The sequence below is a fragment of the Salvia miltiorrhiza genome, chromosome 5 (assembly GCF_028751815.1).
Source record: "Salvia miltiorrhiza cultivar Shanhuang (shh) chromosome 5, IMPLAD_Smil_shh, whole genome shotgun sequence".
Lineage (NCBI taxonomy): Eukaryota > Viridiplantae > Streptophyta > Magnoliopsida > Lamiales > Lamiaceae > Salvia > Salvia miltiorrhiza.
The window spans coordinates 35,446,097-35,473,316 of record NC_080391.1 but is presented as its reverse complement, the minus strand read 5'-3'; the positions used below and the strand labels follow the sequence as shown (position 1 = coordinate 35,473,316).

At 34.8% G+C, this 27,220-nt stretch overlaps 1 protein-coding gene and 2 long non-coding RNA genes across 5 annotated transcripts; all 3 read right to left on the bottom strand.

Moving 5' to 3' along the window:
* Window positions 1-10,544: 10,544 nt before the first annotated feature.
* Window positions 10,545-14,454, bottom strand: LOC130987005 (uncharacterized). 3 transcript variants are annotated; one of them, XM_057910554.1, is made up of 5 exons: window positions 14,181-14,454; window positions 12,795-13,064; window positions 12,591-12,713; window positions 11,694-11,984; window positions 10,545-11,035 (listed from the first exon to the last, which is right to left on the bottom strand). In XM_057910554.1, exons 2-5 carry the CDS (start codon window positions 13,041-13,043, stop codon window positions 10,826-10,828), a joined length of 873 nt encoding a protein of 290 aa, XP_057766537.1. In that variant the 5' UTR covers window positions 13,044-13,064; window positions 14,181-14,454; the 3' UTR covers window positions 10,545-10,825. The 3 variants fall into 3 exon arrangements, with proteins under 3 accessions (XP_057766537.1, XP_057766539.1, XP_057766540.1); XM_057910556.1 differs by having other exon boundaries at window positions 12,795-13,078; window positions 14,181-14,434; XM_057910557.1 differs by having other exon boundaries at window positions 12,795-13,060; window positions 14,181-14,362.
* A 4,031-nt stretch (window positions 14,455-18,485) lies between these two features.
* Window positions 18,486-21,707, bottom strand: LOC130987004 (uncharacterized). Its single transcript, XR_009089534.1, has 3 exons — window positions 21,217-21,707; window positions 19,203-19,266; window positions 18,486-18,682 (listed from the first exon to the last, which is right to left on the bottom strand). It is a non-coding gene; the product is annotated as an uncharacterized LOC130987004 (long non-coding RNA).
* A 427-nt stretch (window positions 21,708-22,134) lies between these two features.
* On the bottom strand, window positions 22,135-24,885 carry LOC130987003 (uncharacterized). The gene is made up of 3 exons (XR_009089533.1): window positions 24,563-24,885; window positions 22,944-23,019; window positions 22,135-22,350 (listed from the first exon to the last, which is right to left on the bottom strand). It is a non-coding gene; the product is annotated as an uncharacterized LOC130987003 (long non-coding RNA).
* Between the last annotated feature and the right edge of the window lie 2,335 nt (window positions 24,886-27,220).

Here is a 27,220-nt window from a genome sequence, read left to right as displayed (position 1 = left end):
ATTCAAATTCAAGTTCAAGTCATCAAATCAAGTCCAAGGAGATCAAGAAGGCGTACTTCCCTCCAAAGATTTCAAGAAACTTCGAAGAGGATAATCAGAGGATCAAATAGAGATTCGCAACCCGCAACAAATTCACCTCAATATATATTTTGGATTTGTACACATTTTTGTATTTCATTAAATTGAATACAATAAAATTTGTGTTTACAAGGGTATTCTTGCCTTTTCCTATACAAAACACACGTCCCTCATGTACTGGCCAACGGCTAGTGGGGCCTCGAGTGTCAGTGATCCGAGATTCCTGTCGGATCCTATGGTGCTTCATCAGAGCTGTATAATGCAATCCTGTAGATCCGTATGCTTCCATTTCGCTCCTGTGCCCCAACTCTGTGACCCATGATATTGTTCGACCTTTTCGATTACAGAAATTACTTTGCTACCCTCAGCACTGTCGAATTCCGCCCTTATTATCAGTGCTACCATTACACGTATCATGATCTAAATAATCCTACATTTTACTCCTCATCAACTCTCATTCTCCAATTTTATTTCTCCAACAATTTTTTTTATTCTTCAATTTTTTTAATTATTTAAATTATGCAATTTTTATTTTTAATGTAATGTTTAATTTTATTTTTAATGAAAATTTAAAATTTTAAAATAGAAATGTAGAAATGAGATTATTTAAATTGAAAATGGGGATTTAAACACCCCCTTAGGCACCTTTACATTGGAGATGGGAGGTGCTAAGGTGGTGCTAAGGTGGGGACCACCATTTAAGCACCCTCTAAGCACCTCCCATTAGAGATGCTCTAACACCTCCCCCTCGTAATCTACCCAACAACATAGAATTAAAAGTTAATCGCCGCCCCCCTCCCACCTCTCCTTCTTCTCCTTGCCATCTACCCAACCGCCGGCCCTTCCCTCCATTTTTCTTCCCTTTCCTTTTTCTACCAACTACACAGGTCGTCGGCCTTTTCCCTTAGCCTCCACCTCCCTAGTTTTCTACTTTTATGCAACTATAACCTAACTCCCTTCGGTCCGCCGCCGTTTCCGCTTTCTTCCCTGTTTTTCCTTCTTCTCTGTATCCGCAACTAGGGTTGTAATCGAAGCGAATATCAACATATTCGATTCGTATTCGTTAAATGGTACTAATATTCGATTCGTGATTCGATTCGATGTCGAATATTAAACTTGATTCGGTATTCGATTCGTTGCTATATTCGAATTATTCGATTCGATTCGAGTATTCGATTCGTCTTTTAAATGTACCTTAATTTTTCGAATCGAATACTCGATTCGAATATTCGATTCGAGTATTCGACTTGTATTCTATATTATTCGATTCGAAAATATTCGATTTGAAATTCTGAATGAAAAAAAATATATTAAATAAATGTTCAAGTGATAATTCCACTACGAGAATCCTCAATATAACACTACAATGGAACACAATTGTGATATTCCTGCAAGAATACCAAGCGATTCTGTATTTCAACATTTCAAAAAGTAGAAGAAACAAAAGTATCAATAAAATGAAAGCTCCTGATATCTAAACCAATTTGTATGCTATTCTAATTTTTCAAAATTTAATCATATAGCATTTACGAAGCAGGAGAGATCAACACTTAAAACCAATTTTGATGATACTCTAATTTTCCAAAATTTCATCATTTAGCATTTACAAAGTAGAAGAGAAGGCTGGCTGTGTGGGGGCGATGCAGGCGGCGCGGCGACGAGCAGCAGATGCAGGCGGCGCGACGGTCGATTGGGTGGTGGAGTGGTGGTCGGCAGGGTGGGGCGGCGCTGATCGATTGGGTGAAGAGTACTCTTGCTAGTCTGATCGATTTAAGGGGGATCCCGAGCTGAGGACGTCTCTCCTCGACGGCAGCAGGAACCAGAGCTTCAGATCTGACCAAGAGCTGTACCGCACAGTAGCAGCATCCAGAGCTTCAGATCTGACCAGTCTTCTGCGCCCATCGGCTCGCGCACGACGCATCTCGACGCGAGTAACAGCAGCAGCACCAAAGCAGCACCGAGCGCACCGGCACGCACAGAACAGCAGCAGCCAGCACAGAGCAGCACCTGCGCGCTCGACAGCAGCAGAGCAGCACCGATGGTGGAGAGAAGGCACGGTGTTGGGGGAGAGCCGGAGAGAGCGACGCTGCGGCGGAGAAGCTGGGCGACGGGCGACGTCGCGGACTCGCGGCGGAGAAGATGGACCAGTGCAAACGCACCGCGATGTGGAGATTCTGGAGAAGAGAAGTCCTATCAGATTTGGAAAAAATGAGTGAGGGAGCGGCGCCTCTCTTAGTTAGAATTAGGGTTAGAAACTTAGAATTAAAAAAATAAAAATAAAGGAGGGTTAAAATTAGAAGTTAAATATTATAAAAATTTTAATTAAAATATTAATATTATATATATATATATATATGTATATATATAGAATTAGATTTTTTTTAAAGGAGTGCTAAAATTAAAAGTTAGGTATTATAAAATTATAATTAAAATATTATATATATATATACATATATATATATCGAATCGAATATCTACGAATATCGAATCGAATATCATAATTTCATATAAGTATTTGAATATTAATCGAATCGAATCGAATATTTATTATTGAATACGAATCGAATAATTTCGAATACGAATAGGGCAATTTCGAATCGAATCTCGAATCGAGCAAAAATATTCGATTCATTTACAACCCTATCCGCAATGACACTCTATTCGATCTCACTATCGTCCTTCTCTCCCACACCCCCTTTTCCTTCTTCTCTGTAATTGCAATCGAACCCCCTTCGATCTCGTCGCTGTGATTTTGTTTTGATTTTTGTTTGAAGATTAATGGTAGAAGGTGGTGGGTGCCAACAACGGTGATGCAGGAGCATGTTGTCGGCGGCACGAGCGCCTGAGTAGTAGGTTGTGGGTGGTAGATTTTGTTTTTTTTTTCTTCCAGAATTTTAATTTTTGTAAAGTAAATACTAAATTTTTTATTTTAAATTATTAATACATTTTAAAATACATGGATATTTTAGTAAAAGTGTATATAATTAATATATTTTTATTTTTATGGTTATAGTTAACCTTTGTTTAAGTAAAATGATTATTTTAATATTTGCCTCTAAAAACTATTTCCTTCATACTAAAAGAATATGTTAGTCTATGACACTAGTTTTAATAAAAATTAAGTGGTATATTATGAGTGGATAAATGAGTCTACTTTTGTGAGTGAAGATGAGAAATAATGGTTGGTCATATTGGAAAAAAAATATAAATAAGTATTTAAAGTGGGGATGTAACACCCCGATAATTTAGATTTATTTTATAAGTTTACTTAATAGTATTTTCTTGTATAGCTTATTTTTTTAAATAATTACATGATACATATAGATATGCACCATTAATTTTATCTAGACTATTATTATTATTATTATTATTATTATTATTATTATTATTATTAGTATTATTATTTTGTTTCCTATTAGAACTAGAACTCTTTAGAAATTAGTATAAATATGGGATCTATTTTTCAAACCTTAAAAGAGACGGACACACTAATTAATTAGGGTTTTAGAGAGCAGAGAGGGCCAGAAACGTGTGGAGTCAGATTTTCGCAGGAAATCAAGTTCTGGCAGTTTCGGGAGAACGGCCATAACTTCCTCCACAGAACTCCGATTCAAGCGAAACAGGCGGCCACGGAAAGCTCTCTCGAAGACGAAGAAGTCGTATTTCTGGGCAAAATACGATTTGAGGACGTTTGAGGCTTCAAACGAAGGCTTGAAGCTGACTGGTCTTTTCAGCTGCGATTTTGACGAATTCTTCTGGTGCGGCGCTATTAAGACCTTCATTCCGGATTTGATTTACTTAGCTTCGACTTTAAGGTGAGGGATTTTATGCTTATTCATATGGTTATATATGTTTTTATTATCGCGTTTGATTACTTGTTTACGTGCGTCTTATGACTATGTTGTTATGTGCGATCATGGGACCTAAGCCATTGATCTATGTTATGTGCGATCATGGGACCTAAGCCATTGATCTATGTTATGTGCGATCATGGGACCTAAGCAATTGATCTATGTTGATAAGTTGATCATGGGACCTAAGCCATTGATCTATGTATGTGTTTGGTCATGGGACTTAAGCCATCGACTCAAACTATGATTATGTTTGTCAAGGGGCTCCGGTCTCTTGGCGTATGTTTGCAAGCATGATAATGTGATTTAATTATATATGTGACATATATGAATATTTTGTTATGTTCCTCACTGAGTATATTTTCAATATGCTCACCCCTTATCTTTTCAGTTTTGCAGTTCTGGAGTCGAGATGGCCATGGAAGTCGAGAATGACTAGAGATTTAGTATTTCCATAGAAATTTAAGTTGAAACATGTTACTTTTTAGTTTATCATTTTATTTCATGTTACTACTTTAGTTTTGACAAGTTGATTTTAAATTGGTTTAAACTTTTATAATTCAAGAAATTTTATTTTTATCTATTAGTTTTCAAAGATTTTATATTGAAAAGTTTATGAAAGTTGGGGTGTTACAGGGGATAAACAAATATTCCGTCAGTCCAATTCAATATGCCATATTTCTTTATTTGGAGCGCTACAAGGTGGTCTCCACTTTAACGCCTCCCCTCCAGTGCATTCACTCCATAAGAAGCGCTATAATCTACATTTCCATTTAATCTCAATTTTACTTTTCTATTTTAAAATTTAATATTTCATTAAAATTAAAATTAAACATTACATTAATTAAAATAAAGTAAAATACTTAAAATAAAATACAATTATTAAAATTAAAATTACAATATTATTTTTATGGCTCAATCGAACCAAAGCGAGACCAAATGTGTTCCTTCAAATACGAGGTAAGGCGAGCGTGAAGATTGTGGTCTCGCATGGAGGATTGTTGACACAAGTTGTGCGAATTGGTGAGCACGTCGCTCGTCGCCGCTTGAATTGGAGGAAGAAAGGGAAGATGATGATGATGATGACATTTTGCTAGAGAGAAGAAAAAAGTATGGAGATTGAAAAGGAAAAAATGATGTGTGAAATTGCAGCAGAAATAAAGGAGTATTTATAGAGAATGAAAAGGGAGGGGGAGAGAGCCGTTCAACAGCAACGATAATTAAAAAAAACGCTCAAGCGGTCAAAAATTCAAAGTTTTTTTATTTTTTTAAAAAATAGTTATTTGATTTTGTGAAGAATATTATTTATATTCAAGCAAAACTTTTATTTACAAATAAAAAGTATTATTGACTATTAGGAAAAGCAATTCTTATTTGATCTAAAGATAAGTCTTATTTGATTTTATGAAAATTACTTCCTCCGTCCCTAAAAGTTGTGGATCAAAAGAGATGATACGAGTTTTAAGAAAAAAAAATGTGATAGTTGTGTTTAAATGGAGATTGGGTCCCACACCTTTTGTAAATAGTGAGAGGAAAAATCTCATTTACAAATACAAAGTTTTAAAGTCTTGTTTGTTATAAAGAAAAGTCTTATTTGATTTACATCTAAATAAAGTTTCATTTATGAATAAAGTCAAATCTTATTTGATTTTATGAAAAATATTATTTACGTTTAAGCAAAGTCTTATTTACAAATAAATTCTTGTAAAGTTTTATTTGCTCTAACTAAAAATCTTATTTAATTTTATGACTAATCTTATTTACATTTAAAAAAATCTTATTTGCTGCTAAGAAAAAGTATTAGATTTTATGAAAAGTAACACAAGTTTTTGTGAAAAAATAAAAACACATCAAATAGAAATTAAACCTAGTATCTCTAGACTTATGAATCAACACCTTATCCATTGAGCCCCAAAAATTTTAATGATTATTATTATAGATAAATTATAAAAAAATACTGTATAAAAATTGCAAAAGAGATAAATCGTAAAGGAATATGAAAAAGACAAAAAAAAAAACCCTAGTAACTCTAGACTTATAAATCAACACTTAATCCATTTAACCACAAGGCTTTTATTGAACCCAAAATAATTAAGAAGTGAGTTCCACAGTCTAACCAGTTTGTCGCAGGCTCGCAGCTCTACTACTTTTTATAAATATTACTTATATACTCCCTCCATCCATAAAATAAGTACCCATATTTCCTTTTTCGTTCGTCCACAAAATGAGTACCCATGGTCCTTTTTGGCAAGTGTACCCCACGCAACCCCTTACTTAATACCCTCAAAAAGTGAGACCCTTATTCTATCCATACTACATCCAATACATTTCTTAAATCCCGTGTCGTCCACAAATGGGTACTCAATTCGTGGACGGAGGGAGTATATGTTTTCATGCGACGTCTGGTCTCATGTAAGAGACCAATCACATACGAGTATTTGTGATATGCACTATCAAGTTCTTTTACTATATTTTCAATTCTATTTCATTCTTTGTAGTCTAATCTTCTACATTTTCTATGTCATTTGTAATTGTCCGCAAGCACTCTATATATCTTATCATCTTCCTCGCACATTATCATCTCCATCGATCATTGATCATCAATGACCTCTATGGAAATGTATCAATTCACAAAAGAAGCAGAAAACATAAACTCACAAAGGAAATCTTTCGGACGTACTTGTAACAATTCAAATCAAATTATTACATGAACTCACGATTATTCTTTTTCCTAAGTTCACATACATTTTGGACGCAGAAAGCACGAACTCACAAAATTTATCTCTTCACGCGTTCATGTAATAGTTCAAAGCAAACTATTACACAACCTAACGACTTAATTCTTGTTCATGAGAATCGTCAATTTGGGCTTCGATATGGATATGAGTAGGAGTGTAAATGAATAAATTATTTTGCTCGATTTGATATTCAATTCGAAATTTGATATTCGTATTTGAAATTATTTAATTCGTATTCGATTACAAATATTCGATTTGATTTGTATTCAAATACGAATATGAAAACATGATATTCAATTCGATATTCCTATATATATATATATATATATATATTATTTACATAAATATATTGAATATATCTAATTTTCAGGTACTATAAGGGGAGTATACACAATTAAAAATTTAAAAGATTTTGATAGACTTTTTATAATCTGTGGATTCTGCTAATTCTGTGGATTGTCTTAATTCTAAGTATAGTTTAGCAGATTCTGTTAGTTGGAGAGTTATTGTGAGTGAAAAATGAGTCACAATTTATAAAGTGTTATGAGAGTAATGAGTTAATTGAGGAAAAGTAGTGATGAGCCATAATGGTTTTTTTATGAATAAGTATGAAGAGGAGAGATAATTAAAAAAATAAGGGGATAGCGTACAAAAAAAATGTTCATGTTTTTGTGAGATGCCCAAAATGAGAATTTGTTCGTGTTTTTATATGACAAAGGGAGTATGATATACTCCCTCTGTCCCACGAATCTTGACACGTTTGATTTCGGCACGAGAATTAAGGAGTTGTAGATTACTGTTTTACATGTGTAGTTAATAAAGTATAAAAGTGATAAAGTAGGAGATAGAATATAATAATTATTACCTTATTTAGAAATGTGTCAAGATTCGTGGGACAGCCCAAAAAGGAATACGTGTCAAGATTCGTGGGACAGAGTGAGTAATAAATACAAATTGAAATAAGAAGATCTTACGCAATGACATGTATATGCAACATATTTGTAAATAAAAATAGTTATCCAAAGTGTGCGTGTGTTGGCCAAGCGGTAAGAGGTTAATGCCTAATGCCAAAAGTCTTGGGTTCGTGTCCCCTATAGCGCGGTCTTAATTTTTTTATTTAATACTGTTAATTTATATAAAAATAAATAGTTATCCAAACTCCCTAATCCATATTACATTTTCTAAAATAACAATGGAAAATGCAAAACACGATGTATACCAAAATGTGAATGTAATTAAAGATATACATTAGAATGTTGCATAGTCATTGATTCTCATTATCCATGTGTTTCTCATTAGTTTCATCATCATTGTTGTGATCCTCATTGGCACCCTCTTCACTCTCATCACCGTTGTACCTCAACCTCATTTCCCATATAGCATTAGCAATACCGCAAAATATTACGTGTGGTAACCGCATACTATGCGGCCGGGTCGCCCGACCTGACCCATAATGAGAAAATATAAAAGTCCTTTTCATTTTCTCAACCAAACCCTAACATTCGTCCCCTCCATTTCTCTCCCAACTCTCGCGCCGCCGCTCACCGCTGGACTCTCTTGATTTTGAGGCGCTGTGCCGGCATGCCGTATTTGATGCCATATCAGCGTACTCCTCCTTTAGGAGTGTATTGGAATAGCTACTCCTCCTTTCCTTCATCCATTTCAGCGTACCTATACATCTACTCTCTACTTGCCTACTTTGCTTGCTTCTATATTGATTGCTACTTTCTTCAACAGAATATGGGATTCACTAGGAGATCTTGGTAGTTAGGAGTGACAGTGACTCTCGCGTTAGGGGTGACAATGGCGGTTAGGAAGAATAAACCGTTCAATGCAACATAACATATTGAAGAATACACTCTAGGACGTTTGGGACCCTCACCAGAGAGTCCCTTATGCAGTCGTCACCAGAGACCACGTAGGAATCGAGTATGCGTGTGTCGGTGCATGAATCTGGGTTGATGCCATCGGTGTTTGGGACGTCAAAGGGGGCGAGGATTGTTAACCTTTCGACGGTGACGTTGGTGCAGTAAGTGGGAATATGTGGAAATATGTGGAAATAGGAAAAATCTGTATTGAATTGATGCCCTTGGTTGCTGCCCCTCTCTAGTCAGTCTATAATTCCAAGTTCCTAAGCTAGCTAAATCTGTGTATGTGTGTGTTGGGAAACATGTGCTGCCCCTCTCAGTAGTCACTAGCTAGGTAGGCAAGTAAAGGGGTTTGATTCATTGATTTCATAAATGTATTGAAGTGGGTTTGATTCCTTAATTTCATGTGAATTTTAATTGATTTTGATTTGTTTAAATTTTGTGTTGAATTTTCTGTAAATGGGAATTTGATGGTAGCTACCTATTAAAGTGTTAGTTTAGTCAAGTAAATATTATCATAATCAAAAGTAATTATTAATATGTATAAATGTAATGTTTCAAAATTATTATATTTGTTATAATTATTATTGTAATAAAAAGTAATTATTATTAGGAAGAAGTGTAATGTTTCTGAATTATTACATTTTTTAGGATAATATTTATTTTTATTATAAGAACATTTACTTTTAATTATTTTCTCAAGTAATTATTTTTGTAAACAAAAGTAATTATTGACGTGAAGAAAAATAATCTTATTTTCACACGCTAGAACTTTTATTCTTAGCTATTTTGTCAAGTAATTATTGTCGTAATAAAAAGGAATTATTATTGCAATGAAATGTAATGTTTCTAAATTATTTCATTTGTTCACGATAATTGTTACTTTTGTTCTTGAGAGTTTATACTTTTAGTTATTTGGTCAAATAATTATCACTGAAAGAAAAAGTTTAGCTATTTTGTCAAATAATTATTATCGTAATAAAAAGTAATTATTATTGCAATGAAATATAATGTTTCTAAATTATTACATTTGTTCACAACAATTTATTGATATGTATAAAAGTAATGTTATTTTTACTCGTTAGAACTTGTAATTTTGTATATTTGGTCAAATAATCATTGTCGTAAGAAAAAATAACTATTGATGTGATGAAAAGTGATGCTTGAAAAACATTACATTTCTTTTATCAATAATTACTTTTTGACATAATAATAATTACTTTGGAATAATGTATAATTAAAAAAAATACAAACGTTGAAAAAAATATAAAAAAACGTTCAATAGAAAAATAGGAATTCAAAAAAATAGAGAAAAAAAACACTGACAAAGAAATTCAAAAAAAAAAAAAATGAAAGATAAAATAAAACACAACTAGTGGGTTTCAAACCCAGTGCCATTGTAGAGAAAGTAAGACAACTTACCCACTAGACTAGTAAATTATTTTGTTAATTCTGCATTAACACATCTTATTCATGTTGCAACTGACGCGGGTCAGTGTCAACTGCATGGTATGCGGTTGACCGCACCCAAGACCTACTCTAGCAATACTTGCTCTCCGTGCATTAGTTTCCACTCTTTGTCGTGTTGGCTTTGAGAAAGCAATTTAAGATTTTCATCTTCCATGTCAAGCTATGGTGAAACTTGAATTTCTTGATGTTCAATTGAAAACTCTTCAACGGCAAAAAATATATAATTGGTCCCAAAATGCAATGCATTTGTTGATGCAATGCAATGTATTTTTGTTTAATATTATGCAATTCTGTATGTAAATTTATACATAAAAACATGTCAGTTTCGAATCAAATAGCATGAAAAATGAATCAAATACTCGAGTCAAATTGAAAATAATTCAAAAATGACATCAAAATCAAATATCGAATTGAGTTTAGTATTCAAAATAGAATAGAATATTACAATATTTTCACAATACTTAATCAAATATGGTGATATTCGCTTAAATTCTATTCGATTACAATCCTAGATATCCCGTCGGAGAACCTAACACAAGTTTTCGAGGCCATTAAAAAGTCAAATTTTCCAACAAAATTGCAAATGGCCGTTGAGATTGTTCACAAAATCCCCGGATAAGGTACAAATCGACATTACAGAATAGAGTTCATAGTAGTAGCATCCTCATAATAGTTGATTTACTAACTTTAGTGTAAAGACAGCCAGCCCCAAAAGATGACATGCTATTATTAAACATACAATACAATGGTCAATACACCATGACACTGCCGTATAAAGGGAGAAGCAATATTTTGCTCAAGAGTGAAGACATTCGCTCCATCATTCTTTCTTCTTCTCTGTAGTCTTGACCGAAACCGACCCAGTGCGGTACGGTTCAGCAGTATATGCATATTGCATGAGGAGAGAAAAGAAAACCATCTCCACAATCACCAAGACGTTCTGAAGAGCTCCCTGAAGATGCTCGACGTCCAGCCAGAAATGGTTTGATTTTATTATCCCAACTGCTACAAGAATATCAAGCATAATTCCCTGCAAAAGGACAGAAAAATATGCGTCCAGTAATTACATTACATAGCTATACCTTACAAAATGATTGGAGAATAGCTGCCAACTTCAATCTTCGAATATAAACACGGGAACTTGATTTTGTATCGTTTAGCTCAATTCCAAAAATATCTAAAACAGAACATAGATGTAAAGCGAGCAAACACTGCACGAGTGGGATAGCTAAGTGCAATAAGTGTAAATAACTACAGTTTTTCCCTTCCAAACTACAAGTTTCGTGTACGTAATAAGTTTAAATAACTACAGTTTTCCTCTTCACAAGTTACGTGCACATGATACAAGACTAATGGACTATCTTAGCAGTAGATGGCTTTGAGGAGTTGCTCTCTAAAATCATAGTGTTTGGGGGATAAAGCGTAATTTATATGAGAGTACGTGGATATAATATATCACATTATCCACATAAACACACACACGAGTGACTAGTTTGTATACGTGAGCATATTTTCAAATAGAAAATTGCTTCTTTTACCTTTATGTATATGTTGTACTAATACTTTCGATTTTGACATGGTTTTAATCCAGATAAGTTTGACAATCACAAAAGTCCCACAAATAACAAAATGTAGTCATTAGCGCTTCACTTTCCTCAGCATAATAAATTGGCTTATGAGAAACATACCTGCCAGAAACAGAAGAAGACAATTCCTTTGACGCACAAGAATTTTGCGAGAGGTTTGTGAGGTGCCAACTCCTTTGCGAAAACATGGTAAAACACAACAAGAGAGTACAAGGCAAGTGAAACAGAAACATTCAAGATGATGGTGAATGTCCAGCTCAGCCAGCTAGGATAGATATCGAGAAGTTGAAACGTTATCATCAACACAGAGCAAACAGGACGGATTACAACAAATTGCAATGTCCAGTCCTTGAGAAGTTTAAGATTCTTGTGGTCCAAACGGACAGTATGAGGCTGCATTCAAAATAGACATACATGTGGAGACATTGTTATTAATAATTTAGATTGACGAAAAAAAGATAAAATAAAACAAAAGGAAGGTTTAGTCATACCTGCATTGTAAATTCTAAGATATAACGCCATCTCAAAATCTCACAAAATGTATCAACTTAGACTACAAGCAGTCTCAAACAAACTAACCAGTACTTATGTAAACACTCCTAGATTTTGTTGCAATAACTATCAGTTCATCCTTTGTTTGCCGCATTAGCAAATATATGTTTCATAGAGAAGGGGATAAAAGGGGCATTACTTTATAACCATAGTAGAGCCAAACAATCCTAGGACTTCCTCGTCCGTTCCGGTACTAAATTAATGAATTCTCATTTTGGTCTCTGAATTCAGTCATGACATAATTGAGTCCCTTCTTTATTACAGAAATAAGGCCATCCAGTTAGAAGAATATCCAATAAATTCCATTTTGACCTTAATACCACTAAATGTTCTTCTGTACCAAGGTAAATTTCAACAACAGCATAAATCCTGATTGAATACTGCATACTTCATTTATCTATTATCATCACTACTGATTAATCAATATTAAAAGAATAAGGAGCGTACCTGGAAAAGAGTCATTGGGAACGAGTGATGAATTTCTCTTCCTTTAATTTCATCTGGTACTATGTTTTTGCTGATGGATATGTTCAAGTAGGTGTACATTAAACTCAAAAACTTTGCCATCACCTGCAATTGAAGACAAAGTTAACATTCTTGATGAAATAATTCTTAAGACAACAACTGAATCTTAATTGCCAAAAAACTCACCAGAGCCTCATAACATTCTTTTACAGAATCCAAGAAAGTGAAAAATGTTTCACTTCCTTTGATATCCAACAGACCAACATAAGAGTCAATAGCATATAAGGGAGCCATGAGGACAATTATGACAATCGCCTTTTGTTCCTTGGGCTTCTTCCATGCTAGATAATGTTGGGACACTAGCTGTATCGAGAAGTGCAAACTGAGCATGACACACACAGTCGATCCCATCAGTGTAAATTTCCCACGATCCATGGTGGAGGTATCTCTAGCTGGCTGACAGAATTTTACTATTATGAACTCTTAGCACAAGTTAGTGTTAATATAAAAAACAATTAAAATCATTTGTATCTTGCCTTAAATTCTAGCAAGTGTATGAGAACTCAAACGTGGTCATACAATTATCATCTTATCACAGCAGTATATTCAGCTAATATATATGACGTCATATAGTTAAAAAGCAGCATTAGCCCACTCAATATTATATTCATTACAAGCATCATGAATATGCCTAGTATAGATTTACTGCCCAATTAGATTCATTTAATATCTACCCTGGACTTCATTTTGAGGAAACAGGTTTAGGAAAATGCATCACATCATAAATCATGTTCTTAACTATCTCAAAGGAGTTTGAGAAGATGGATAAATACTCAACCAATATCCTTGAACCTAACTTGGTGCTTTCTCAGTCATTCACTAAGGGGAAGATCTGCTAGTGATTATATTTTTAATAATAACTTCAATATCGAACAAAAATTTGCAGATTCAAAGTAACGGTAGTAGCTCCAAAAGAAAAATAGCAGAAGATGATTCACAACTTTCTTGCAATTTATCAAACATTCAATAACAGTTTTTTGTCCTTCTCCTTGAGCTCAATGAATTATTCAACGTACTTTTTGCAGGGTTTGATTCTTTGTAAGTTTCTTATTTTCTATGTCCAAGAAGCACCTCCACTCCAAACAAACTCTAGAAAAATGAAAGCATCAAAAGAACGAGACGAACTAATCTTGAGGCAAAATATTCACTACTAAAAAACTACAGCAACAAACTGAAAAACCTACAAATCCAATCTAACAACATAATCTTGCTTTGGAAATTCGAATTATTGCTACAGATCCTCTCTAACTTCACAATCTTACTTTGCATTTCGCAAAATTTAATTTAAATCTAAGTACTGCTTAGCTAACACAACCCGTACTGGTCTTAAATGTGTGATATTCTTTTTTTTCTTAAAAAAAAAAAAAACACACACTCAAATGTGATCAGATTCACAAACAAATATTCAGCACACACAGATAACGCATACAATCTCAAGTCAAAATCAAAATCAACACATATTCAATCAAGCAGAAATTAAAATCCGAAAAAAGAAAGAAGGGAAAGACTTACAGTAAACCGTGATCGGAGAAGGGGGAGAAATCAAGAAGAAGATTAGTTGAGCGTGTTTTCTGCTTCCACAATGAAGCCAGTGATTGGCAAGTCTTGACTCTAGTAGTATGTAAATATATACTCCATAGTAAATTTCAATTTTATACACGTAATAATAAATAAAGGAATTACGTTAAAAAGGAAAAGGAATGGGCGAGGCTGTGGGAGTTCATTTGATGTAAGTTGTCGTCATTGGACTCGTTGATCGTATGGTTTGAGTGTTAGGTGAAAAGTCAGACCATTGAATATTTACCTTACGAGATAGTATCATTATTATATGCTTATTAGATATAAATTGAACAAGAGTTACTACAGATTGGAAATTACGGACAACTTTGTTGTTATTGTCCAATATGATAGTCTCAAATACATTTCGAAATAAATAATTACTCGTTTAGCGCTTCAAAAATAAAAATAAAAAAATAATTACTCGTTTAGATGCGAGACATATGACTTCTGAATAGTAGATGTTCACTAGCAGGTAAGTAAGCTAATTTAGTTCGAAATTTGTGTATGGGTCCGAATAATAATAATAATAATAAAATTTAGTACCAAATAATTAATTTTAATCTGAAAAGAATTCAATTTAAATGACTCATAACTGAATGGGCAACTCTTAGGATTGGCCCGAGAATAGTCGAACCCGATAAAATTGAGCCGAAGATCGAGTAGGCTAATCCGGCTAACCAAAAAAGACTTTGTTACTTGATTTCAAATTTCATTAATTTTTTTTTTTCCTTTTTTCTTTAGTAAATAGAGGGGATTTTATTACCAATTAGCTCGCAAAATTTTACAAGTTAACAACGAAAAGACTACCAACTGATTCTAATTCTTCAAGTATCTCATCACTTTCCTATCTTTTGCTCTCATTGTAGTTACGTGTAGTTGGCACTGTCTAACCACTTGCTTAATAGTATACATTATCACCAAATTTCCTTCCATTTCGTTCTTTCCATATGCAATAAACCGCAGTAAATAACACCAGCCTATAGAAAAGTTGCCTCCCAGATTTGGTTATGCATTGTGTCCCCATGAAGCTCAGCTCCCCTTGTCAATCCAGCACTAGTTCATGAACTGCTCCATCCAGCAAGTTGCTTCCAAACATTTGCAGAAAAAGAGCACTTGAAATAAGTGATCAATAGTTTCATTCTCAGTCATGCACAAATAACTCACATTGTCACAATAAATCTCAATTTTCTCCAGCTCTTCAACAGTAGACAACCTTCTTAAAATAGCCAACCAAGTTATAAATATAAACTTGGATGGTGCAATATTCGTTGTGAGCATCATTTTTCACTCCACCTTTGGGGCATCACCGCTTATTGCCACATACAATTTTCTAGTAGAAAATGTAGATTGAGTTAAACAACAATTACCAGAATTGAGTTGAGCAAAATAGGACCTGATATCCAATATTTTCCTAATAATCCATGAAGCTTGCATAGGAATGACACAAGTAATGCAGCTCTGCCCTTTGATGTAATACTCATGAACTCATTTTATCCACAGACAATCTTTTTTCTGAGCAATTTTCCAAAACTGTTTGCTAATGAAAGCCTTGTTCCACCATCTGATATAAGTGAGATTCCATCATCCAACTGTTGTAGGCAAACACAAGTGTTCCCAAGCCACTAGAACTCTTTTAGTAGTATCAGATTTCTCTGATCAAAGAAAAATCTTACAAGCTGCTTGTACTAACTTGATGACTTTCTGACAAAGTAGAAATATTTGGCTCCAGTAGGATTGAATCTTAATCAAGACTGATTTGATGAGTTGTATTCTTCCTGCATAACAAAGAAGCTTTGCAGTCAACAGTCTATTCTTCCTAGAATCTTCTGTATTAATGGTTGACATTGTGCAATTGTTAGCTTTTTTTATGAGAGAGACACTCCAAGATATTTAAAGGGAAGCTGACTCTTTACCATATCAGAAGCTTCAAGAATAGCAGCTTGTGTATCATCATTCACCCCTCCTCCCCTCCAAATATATAGAACTCTTGGTTTTATTAGCTTTTAAACTAGATACCTTTAAAAACTTTTCAAAGGCATATAACAAATTCCTTATTGAGCTCTCATCTCCCCTAGTAAACAAGAGCAGATCATCTGCAAAACATAAATGAATTAAGCTCAATCTCTTGCACCTAGGGTGAAAGTGAAACAACATGTCCTCATTTAGCTCTATCAAGCACCTATTGAGATATTCCATAGCTATCACAAATAAGTAAGGTGACACCGGATCATCTTGTCTGAGCCCTCTCTTAACTTGGAAAGGTTCTATTACAACTCCACATTAATTGAATAAACAACTTACTGCAAACAGGCCATGGTCCAAGAGACAAACTGGTATGGGAACCCCAGCTCTAGCATGAGATGTTTCATAAATGGCCACTCCACTGAATCATAGGCTTTTTGTATGTCAATCTTGACCATACATCTTGGAGAAACACTCTTTCTACCATAGCCTTTTAACATCTCATAACTTAAAATAATGTTATCAAAAATCACCCTACCTTTTGTAACATGTGCTTTTGTTTAATATCCAAAAGGTATACTCAACATTTCTCTGTCTTTAAGCTCTGAAGCATAATATAAAATGTTCTGATTTAAAAATTGAATATATATATATATATATATATATATATATATATATATATATATATAAATATATATAATATACAATTGCTGCTCTTCTACAGGTGTGTTTCTAGGAGTATTTATATGACATACGTCTCAAAATGTAGGTAAAAAACGTGTAGGATCGAAAAATAGCTGAAAAACTCAAAAAATGTGCAAAAATCGAGTTCACACGCGGACTGAGACATTTCCGCGCGACCTGCCCACAGTTAGGCCCATGGCCGCGGCGGTGACCGCGGGGGATCCTAACAGTTTTGCGCAGAGATTTTGTTTTGACATGTTCTCCCTCGTTCGATGTCTGATTTTTTATCCGTTTACGCTCACAAACTCGTATCGAGATGAACTTCAGCTTGTATTTTAGGCTATTCTTCCAAATTCTGCTTCATTATTTCTGAAAATTCGTTCAAACAACAAGGAAGTAACAAGTTCTCGATAATAAACCAATATATAAGCAAATAAACCATCAAACACACAAAATCCTTACACCTAACATCAAATACGACATAGCAAGAGGCAAAAGTGCATGTTTATCATCGTGTCGAAATTCATAAAGAAGAAAAGCTAGTGGTTTTTTACTTCGTCCCATATAGTAGCTTTGGGGAAGTGCTCGGCGGCACAAATCCGAGAAATTCACGAAGAGAGAGAAAAGTAAGCAGAGAGAGATCATATTTTCAGCGCTAGATCCAAGAAATTCATGAAGAGAGTAGAGAGAGTGAGAGATCACATTTTCACAAAATCTGACGGGAATTTACGAAGAAGGACTTCAAGCTGAGCAATTCAATTCTCAAGGTATGGATATATTTGTCTTTTTTTCATAAAAATTGATTAATTTTTAAGTTTTTTATATTAATCGTCATTGTTTATTTTTACTACTCCCTTCGTCCACCAAAAGAGTCAATATATGAAAATGACCAATTTGCTATAGTTTGTGCAAACATACAAATATACCCCTAAGATAAAAACTAAAAAATGTCACTCTCCTATCTCTCTCTTTCTCACGTATGCTCTTTCTGCAAAAAAAAATTGTCCAATTTGCGCGCGCTCTCTCTCTCTCTCTCCACCATCTTCTTCTCAGTGGCGTCGCCTCTTCTGACTACAAATCATCGTTGTGCCGCCTCTTCCGGCTGCGACAGAAGATCTGCTCTTCAGCGCCTCTTTGCTCCTCACTGCTGCTCGAATTCTCATGGCCAATTCAACCCTTTCATCAATGGCATCGGCGTCGCCAACACCAGCCGACGTCTTCCTCCAGTGGAATATTCCGACGTCTGAGATTGGTGAAACTCTTTCATTCAAATTGTTGTTGAACGTATATTTTAGGATATTGATTTAGCAAATGAAGATCACTGTATTGTTAGTCAAAATGAGAAGAAGCAATCATGTTAGATTTTTGTCGCAGCCCGATTCCCGACACTAGTGATAGTGGGGTACGAGTATCGATACGACTATTTTTAAAAGAATAAAAGATAAGAAGAATAGGTCGAACATCAAGCGGAAGCTCGCATCAAAGCATACTAAGGAGAATCATCATAAATGAACCCAAGGGTAAAATCGTCAACGTTGTTATAACTTTTTAATTATCAGGAATTTCACAAACAAAAACAAAACGGGTATAGCTCATTTTTCATAAGGAAGCATAATATGCAGAGTATCGCAGCAAAAGGCGAACCGATCATATGTATGAAGACACATAACCGTGAGTATATTACTTGATTCATATTCAAAGTAACTTCACATCGAGACTTTATCGATAAAAAAAAGAAATACGATAAAGTAAATACATCAACTAACGATCCCCCATCAGCACCAGACCAATCTCACTCCTCGCTTAGCCTGCACATTTAGAAATACATGCAGGGCGTGAGTACATAATACTCAGAGGACAAACGCCGAAAAACAAGAAAGGTGCTCTTAGAGCTATAAGTTTGAAGCTTGCCACATCTCAGCAATACACAGAAATAAGTTAGCATAAAAAGAATCTGTGCATGCAGTTTTCATAATCATGACATCATAAGTAAACGAATGACAGCTGTCAAAGATCTCAACATGCATGTACCACATCTACAACTCATCATCATCAAAGGTACTGAGAAGTAGGCCTCCCTCTCAAGTACCGTGACCGGCCGACCCAAAGACGGCTCACAGTCACCTCTGTGCACAAAATCCCGCGTGTTGCAGGACTGAAATCGTCTCATCTCATCAGTAGAGGGTAACATACAAGCTCAACATCAAAAATTGGCAAGTCAAACAATTCTTAAACATCATTTATCTCAAATTATTTTGGTAAGCTCATAACATCATTAAAACATTTTAGATAGCTCGAATGATATATGTATCTCAAAATATTGCCCACCTGAAGACCTTACTCAAAATCTCCCGTCAAAGCGGAGTTACTTACTTCCTTGCTCTGCTTGTGTCTTCAGGGATCATCGTCATCATCGAAGGTTCATGTCAGAAAATGAATCTCGATTAGAAACTCATTGGCAAAATCTCATGCCTTAACTCTTGCTCTATCTCATATTCTATTTCCTTATTCAACTCTACATAGACTCTCCACTCATCTCAAATCCTTAAACTCAAAGATAGGTTTCAAGAAAATCATGGTTCTAAGTCTCGATTTATCTCTCATATAAGGCTCGTCTAATCTCATTCAAACACATAGGCAACACAATCACATAAGGCACATAAGAAAATACAATCAAACATTATCAAAACATGCTCTGTTTTCACACTGACTCAACTTCAAAATTTAACACGTTCTGACTCCGACATCCCCTGGACTCGTGACTCATACCAAAAGAAAGGTCTTTGCGTCTAGTTTCATATAAAAAAAAAGTAGAGTCGAAAACTCCAAGTGGTTTGGGAGATATGACTGTTTTACTACAGTCTACCATATTCGGCAGTTTTGAGCAATCGAAAACTTTGATTTTTGAAAAATAGTAACTATTGTCAAAATGGGCTCAAATTTGGTGGGTATCTAGATAACTTAATAAGGTTAATACCATAAAAATTTGGAAATCTAGATCACACAGGAAGCTACTGAAATGAATAACTCTTTCCCCTGTTCTCTGTAACTCTCGGTAGAAATGTGCAGTTTAAGTCTTGCATTTTATAAAAATAGCAAACGAAGTCCAAATGACTTGAAATTTTACAGGGGTGCTCAAGACTCATGTAGGGAATTGCTATAAAATTTTCAAAGCTTTTTGACATCGACAACCCGTCGATCACAGTAGGTCAGTAGGCCTACGAAAATCACCAAAAACTCATCTCAAACTCTTAAATGCTCAACTCAACATTCCTTCAATTAAAACCAATCAAAGCTCATCTTAAGCACATATAACACTCACAAACATTCAACCACATCATAAAGCTCATCATACTCAAATCAACTCTTCTCTTTTACATCATAAACTCAAATCTCAAGTAAAATGTTTCATCTAACGCATCAATTAAATTCTCATGCTCAAAATTACTCAATCATTCATAAATGACCTCATACTTCATATAACTCATTTTACACATATAAATCTCCTTTTTATCATGCCAACTATACTCTAATGACAACTCATATATTAACATAAAACTCTTAACAAAACATGACAAACTTTCACATAATGGTCATAAAGCAAAATAGACCTCATTTAATCAATCAATGGCTTCCCAAATTATGAGAACTCAAAAACTCTCATAAACTAACTCAAGTCAAAATTTTACTTAGCCAATAAAAGACTTAATCAAAGATATTAAAACACTACTATCATGCTCAATTACATATCTCTTGAGCTAAATCACTTAATAGACACATAGACAAGAAAGTCCTAATTTTTATTAAACTAATTTCTTTGAAATTCTATAAACACACATGGATCTTTAATCTCATCATATATCTATCAATTTTAATCATATAAACTCACATATATTCCATCAATTTACAAATTAGAGCATAGATACACATAGCCCTAATTTTAGTAAACTAACTCATATCAAAATCATCAATTGACATCATATACTCAATTTAATCCATCAATCATCATCATATACATCTCATGGACTCATAGACATCATCAATTCATCATTTAAAGCATCCATTCAAAAATTCCCAAATTGGGGTAAACTAAACTCATCCGATTTTTACATCTCAAAACATAGCTTTTCAAAACACACCTCAATCATCACCAAACATCACATAGATCACTTTTCTCACCCCAAATCAAGGAAAGAAAAAGAAAAATTTTTGAAGGGTTGAAGACCCAAATTTTCGAAAATTTTGAAGAATAAGAGAGGGGGTGATTTCTTGCTTCAATCCTTCAAATATACTCATATACAAACTCATACAAGTCTAATCTATGAATATAGAGATCACTTACCCAAGTTTACACCAAATATCAAACTTTCTCTCACTAGTCTTGAAGCCAACCTTCAAGGATTTCCTTGGATTCAAGTTGATAGGAGGTGTTTAGGTGGGATTTTGTTGGTGATTTATGTGTTTGGCATATTTTGGTGAAGCTTCGGAGGTCTCATCCATGGTTGACAATGGTGGAAAGTAGAGAGATGAAGGAGAGAGAGGTGGTCGAAAATTAGGGAGTGAGGAGTGAGAGAGGATTTTGCAAGATATGCTTGGATTTGGCTAATCTTTGGAAATATTTGTGAATCTTATAGAATATTTGGCATTAATGCCTTGATCTCTCTCTCTCTAATCTCTACACTCTCTCTAATCTCTACTCTCTAAATCTCTACTCTCTCAATCTCCACACTTGGCAAAATGTGGGAATTAATCATATGGTAGAGAAATTAAAATAAAGTGTGAGAAGGGTGATCAATTAATAATCACAATAATTATGGAAAAATTACTCATTAATAAAATACCATAGCATAATTATTCATGTGATTAAATAAAATAATTATAGCACTAATATTAGTGCACTCACTCAATTATAATATTCCTCTTCGTAGGAAAAATAATTAAAAAAAATATATGCTTTGAAAAATTTTCATAAACCGGCGTCATTCAATTTCCCGGTAAAAATAAACTGCACTTGCTTTGTAAACTTAATAAAAATTCCAAGTGCTAAAGTCTCAAATAAAAATCATAATAACTTTGTCACACCCCAATTTCTGAAGGAATAACTACAACTGAGGTGCAACTAAATCATTGAAATGAACAAGGGAAAAACCTTGTAAAATACGAATAATGGAATGATAAATCGGGCATCGTCCCTTTGGATGAAGAAAGACAGATATCCGAATGATACTAATCAATCGACAAACATAACAACTTCAGGATCACAAGTTTAGTTTCATGTCTCGGATAACCAACATTCATTAATCGAAATACTAAAGAGTCAAGAGTTTAAGCTCATCAAGAGATATCATTTAGAGTCATAACATAAAAGTCTTAAGTCAAGAAAACGAAAGACAAATAAAGACCAGTACTACAGCGGAAGTCAAAACACGGAGTTGAACCCTAGCCTCAGCTCTCCCCGTCAACACCAGCCATCAACCTGAAAAACATTTGAAAATATTTGGGCTAAGTACTAATGTACTTAGTGGGCTACAACTTTTAAAACATTTCACAATTCGTAAGAGCAGTTTATCCAATCATTCATGACATGACTTAGAAGGTTTTAAAACAAAAAGAACTTCTAAGCATGTTAAAGTATTTCATTTTATTAGCGCGCCATTGTCACACTCTGTTTAGTTACTCGCTGTGATACCGGACCTTTTAGCCACCGACGTATCGCTTTCTCCCATGACACTTGCCCTGAGGACGTAACTCAGACAAGTTGAATTGACCTCGGGACGCTACCCGGGCAGGCCTTACATGATACATGCTCCGGAACACATCCAGCCAAGCACCCTTATAACGCCTCTTACATGAATTAGTGCCCGATGGAGATCAACCCACCGAAACAACTAACAAGTGTACACAATTCTCAAACAACGTGTTAGGTCATAAGAGAACCTCGATCGATCCATGAATTGCGAGCCTTAAACATAACAGAGCGCACAAAAATATTTATTGGATAAACAGTTTTCAATTCATGAAACATTTAGAGCTTAATAACTCAAGCATACATTTGAAAAATAAGCCCACCTGTATAGGCAATGCCTGTCGTTAAATTTTATCTCTGAATCGGAAAAGTGGTGCTAATCCTCACGATCCACGAAGCCTACAAGAAATCTATACTCTTAATAGGTCTCCTGAATCTAATCGTAAGCCATAGTAACGTGCTTAATATTTTATAATTCACTTAGCCGGGTTTTCAAAATTTAATGAATAAATAATTGAAAACTAAAATTTTTGAGTTAAGGACACCAACAATATCCTTACTCGTTTTTCTTTATTAATTGGATAACCAATTAAATCATAAATACTTTTATTGCATGCTGCAAGTGCAATACATGTCATGCTTTAAACATATAATAAGTAATCACTTAAAATATGCACATATTAATAATATAATATTATGCAATTATACCTTGAAATTATTAATTAATCAAACCCAAGTATAAGGTCTAATTAATAAACTAATTGAACAATTAAAATAGTGAAATCCTAACTTTAAAACTAAATAAATAGCAGCCCAACTCTTTAACATAAAACAGAGGCCCAAAACATAATTAAAATCGGCCCACTTCCTAAAAAAAAAAGCAGCCCATCTTTGGGCCCAACCCTAAATTCATCTTCATTTAACACACCCACACACACACAACACACACAACACACGCACACACCCACAACGCAGCAGCTGCGCTGCAAACACTCCCCCTCCCCCTTCTTCCCTTCTCCGGCGACGGTAGGCGTCGCCGGCCACGCCGCCGCCGCCGACAACCCTCTCCCTCTCCTCTGCTCTCCTATCTCCCTCAAACAGACGCCCATCACCTCTCTCTCTCTCTCTCTCATCACGTCGGAAGTCCGCCGCCGCGGAGACTCGCCGGGGAAGCAGCGGCGACAAGCCGCGCCACCCTCGGCTCTCCCTCCGCTCTCTCGAATTTCGCCCCCATCACTCGCCCTCTATCTCACCGAACCCAGAACTCCCTCCGACGACTGCACCAGACCAGCCGCCGCCGCCGCCTGAACTCCCTCCCTCCTCACTCAAATTGGCCGACAGCAGCAGAAGAAGCAGACTGCCGCCGCACCCTCCACCTCCCTTTCGACCTCCGGCGAACGCGCCTCCGCGTCGCCTCCAGTCGATGAAGGACGCCGCCTTCACCGGCTCCCTCACAGCCCCGCCGTCGCCTCACTCCGAAGTCCGACGGCCGTAGCAGCTAGCCGAGCTAACCACCGCCACCCCCTTAGCTCCTGCATCCCTATCTCTCTTCGTCCTCGGCTCGACAGCAGCGGGCAGAGCCGCCGTGCCGCGGCCTCCCTCTGTTTCGCATCTCTCTCACGATCCAGCCCAACACTCACACAACACCAGTTTCAAAGCAAAAACAAGAATTCAAGACTCTACCTTTCTTTTCCTTTCATTGTTAAAACAAATCATGTTTCATATATGCATATATATACAAATTTATATTCAAGCATCTTCAGTTTGTTGCTTCTAATAAGCAAATACATGAGTTTGTTTGCTTCTAATAAGCAAATACATGAGTTTGTTGACTGAGCTATCAGCTATGCATACATATAATACATATATATATATATATATATATATGAATGGTGGAATAGATGTGCGTGTGGGATTTCTAGTTTGAGGTAGAGGTAATAACCTTTAGAAATAATTCTGTTGTGTTGTTGATTTGTGATGGCTAGAATCAATTTGTTGCTGCAGAAAGGTATGGTGTTGAATCTGCAGTTGTTTACTAAATGGAGCTTTGCACTTGATTTTTTTTTTGTATGGTGTTGGAACGAGAGTAGGGAGAGAGCAGGTGAGAGGATTGAGTGAAGAAAAGCTTAAGCTTGGCTTATAGAGGAAGATAGTAAAAATTACTTAATGAGGAAGTTAAAGATTTGGATAGGAATAATTGGATATTTAGAATGATAGGATAAGCTTAAGAACAAGTGGATGGTATAAAAATAAAAATAAATTAATATCCATGGCTTTAATCAAAATAGTTTTGAATAAAATCCTTGATCACTCATTCAGGGATGACTAGCACCGGGCTCTTGAATTAATACACGAAATTAATAAAATCAGGGTCCAAAACTAAATTACTGAACTCCGACACGCATTAACAATCAAAGTCGTAAATAGACTTTAATTTAAAACTTGTTCAAATAAATAATGATATATTATACAATCGTATATTCATATAATTCAATCTATATGTAATGCACAAAGATTAAGAAACTAAAATTGTAAAAAGCTTTTGAAAATAATTTTGTTAGATCATCTTAATCTAATCTTAAAATAAATTCTAAACTTAATAGGAATGGGCGGGGTATTACAAACTTGGTCATAATGACTCACGTAACAAAATCACATAATCAATTAGTCACGTAAATTCACATATCATCACATCAAAATAGTCGGCAAACACAAACAGACTAAACGTCTCTCAGACCGACTCTATTTATCAAGGTTTCTCACTCTTTCTTCTTCGACTCTATTTCCAACTCATTATTCCCATTTTCTTAATAGGACAGTCAATCTCTGATAACTCGGTATCCGGTAACTCTATTCCCGGTAGTTGGAAATAAAATAAAATCTCAGCTCAATTCAATCAGCATCTCTATCTCAACTCATTTCTCAAATCTCATCACTCTAAATCCATCATCGGTTTATTCACTCGTATCTCTATTTAAAAGACAATCTGTCTTATCTGCTCATAAAAAAAAAGTCTCGTATTTCGACATCTCAGTACTCTCAATAGTGTTAAAACACTATCTCACAACATGAGGAAAAGTACGGGGTGTTACAATTTTCATAATGCTCTCTGCACTATTGCGGTAATCTTTTGATTAATAATTTGGGTGGTGACTATTTTGGTGATCTTCTGGTTAATGTTTTTTAATTTCGTGAATTCAAGGATATTTTAATCTTTTGCGATTTAAGAACAATCTAATTTAAAATTCAAGGATATTTTAATTTCGTCAATTTGTATTTTAATTTTGTGAATTTTGTAGTGTATAAAGATTGGAAAAGTTAGTAGATTTTTTCGTTTTTACAAATTTGTAGATTTGCTGTATTTTTAATGATTTTGTAGATTTGTGTATGTCTATTTTTATCTTTTGTAAAATTTTAACGTGCAAATATCAAATTCTGATGCTACGAATATGGAGGTGAGTTTGAGTTGTTAATGTTCTTCAATTCACAACTAATTTGATGAATTCACAATTGAATCGCTTGTGAGTATATGAATTTGGGACGAAGTGAGTATATGACAAAAAGGTGAACACCAAAAATGACAAAAGTATCATACTTTTCATGGACGAAGTGAGTATATGACAATGAATATTTTGATACATAGGATAATATATTATGAAGTAATATCCACAAATAGAATAGAATTATTTTTTGTGAACATTTTAAAAAAGAAATTAAATTATGACTATATTTTATGAATGGAGGGAGTATTAGACTAGGTAAACTAATGAGAATAATATATTATGAAATAATATTCATAAATAGAATAAAATTATTTTTTTGTAAACATTTCAAAAAAGAAAATTATAATTATTTTTTGTGAACGAACATGGTGTTTAAACTATAGGCAAACCAATTAAATAGAACGCGAGATCATCTAGAAGCATACAATTATTTTTTCAACAGAAGCAACACGGACATAAAAGCAATAAAACTTGCATATATCCCCAAATTAATTTCCTTTGACAATATAAACAACTACCAGCACGTCAGAATAAGAACATTTTGACAAACTATCCCATGTATCCTTAGGCCATGTTTGGTTAGCTCTCATATCCTTGATAGGCTAATAGTCCAGCGTATTTTTTGAGTTTGGTTTGTTGGGCTAAATTTAAATTCAGCCCGTAGCAGCCCGCAGGCCCGTAGCTGAAAATTAGTTTTAGCTTGTTACTGTAACAGGCGTCGAGCGCCAGTTACAATTTCTGGAGGAATTACACTAGTCAGATTAAAATTTTGATTTTCGTTTTTGCCCTCTGGTAAGCCCGCCTAAAAGCTCTTGTAATACAAGACGCCATTTTTTTGCCCTAGTTCAGCGGCTGAGCTTCTCTGGTAAGACGATTCCATATTTTTTCTCTTCATTTGAACAAAAAAAACGACGCTAATCGCCGTCTAGAATTCTTCGATATGCTATGGGATACTTGCTAATCTCCCAGAAATTTTCGATTGACAAATTTGGTGGTGTTCATTTTGGGCAATCCCCAAAATGAATCATACACGATTAATTTGTTGTTAATTTCTTTGATGAGATTGAAATTTACTCGTTCATCATTGCTGAAAGTTT

Coding starts and splice junctions, on each gene's coding strand:
- LOC130987005 (XM_057910554.1), bottom strand. CDS start 13,043: ATGGATCGTGGGAAATTTACACTGATGGGATCGACTGTGTGTGTCATG. Junction 12,714..12,794: donor AAGAATGTTATGAGGCTCTG/GTGAGTTTTTTG, acceptor CTTCAATTGCAG/GTGATGGCAAAGTTTTTGAG. Junction 11,036..11,693: donor TCTTCTTCTGTTTCTGGCAG/GTATGTTTCTCA, acceptor GTCCTTTTGCAG/GGAATTATGCTTGATATTCT.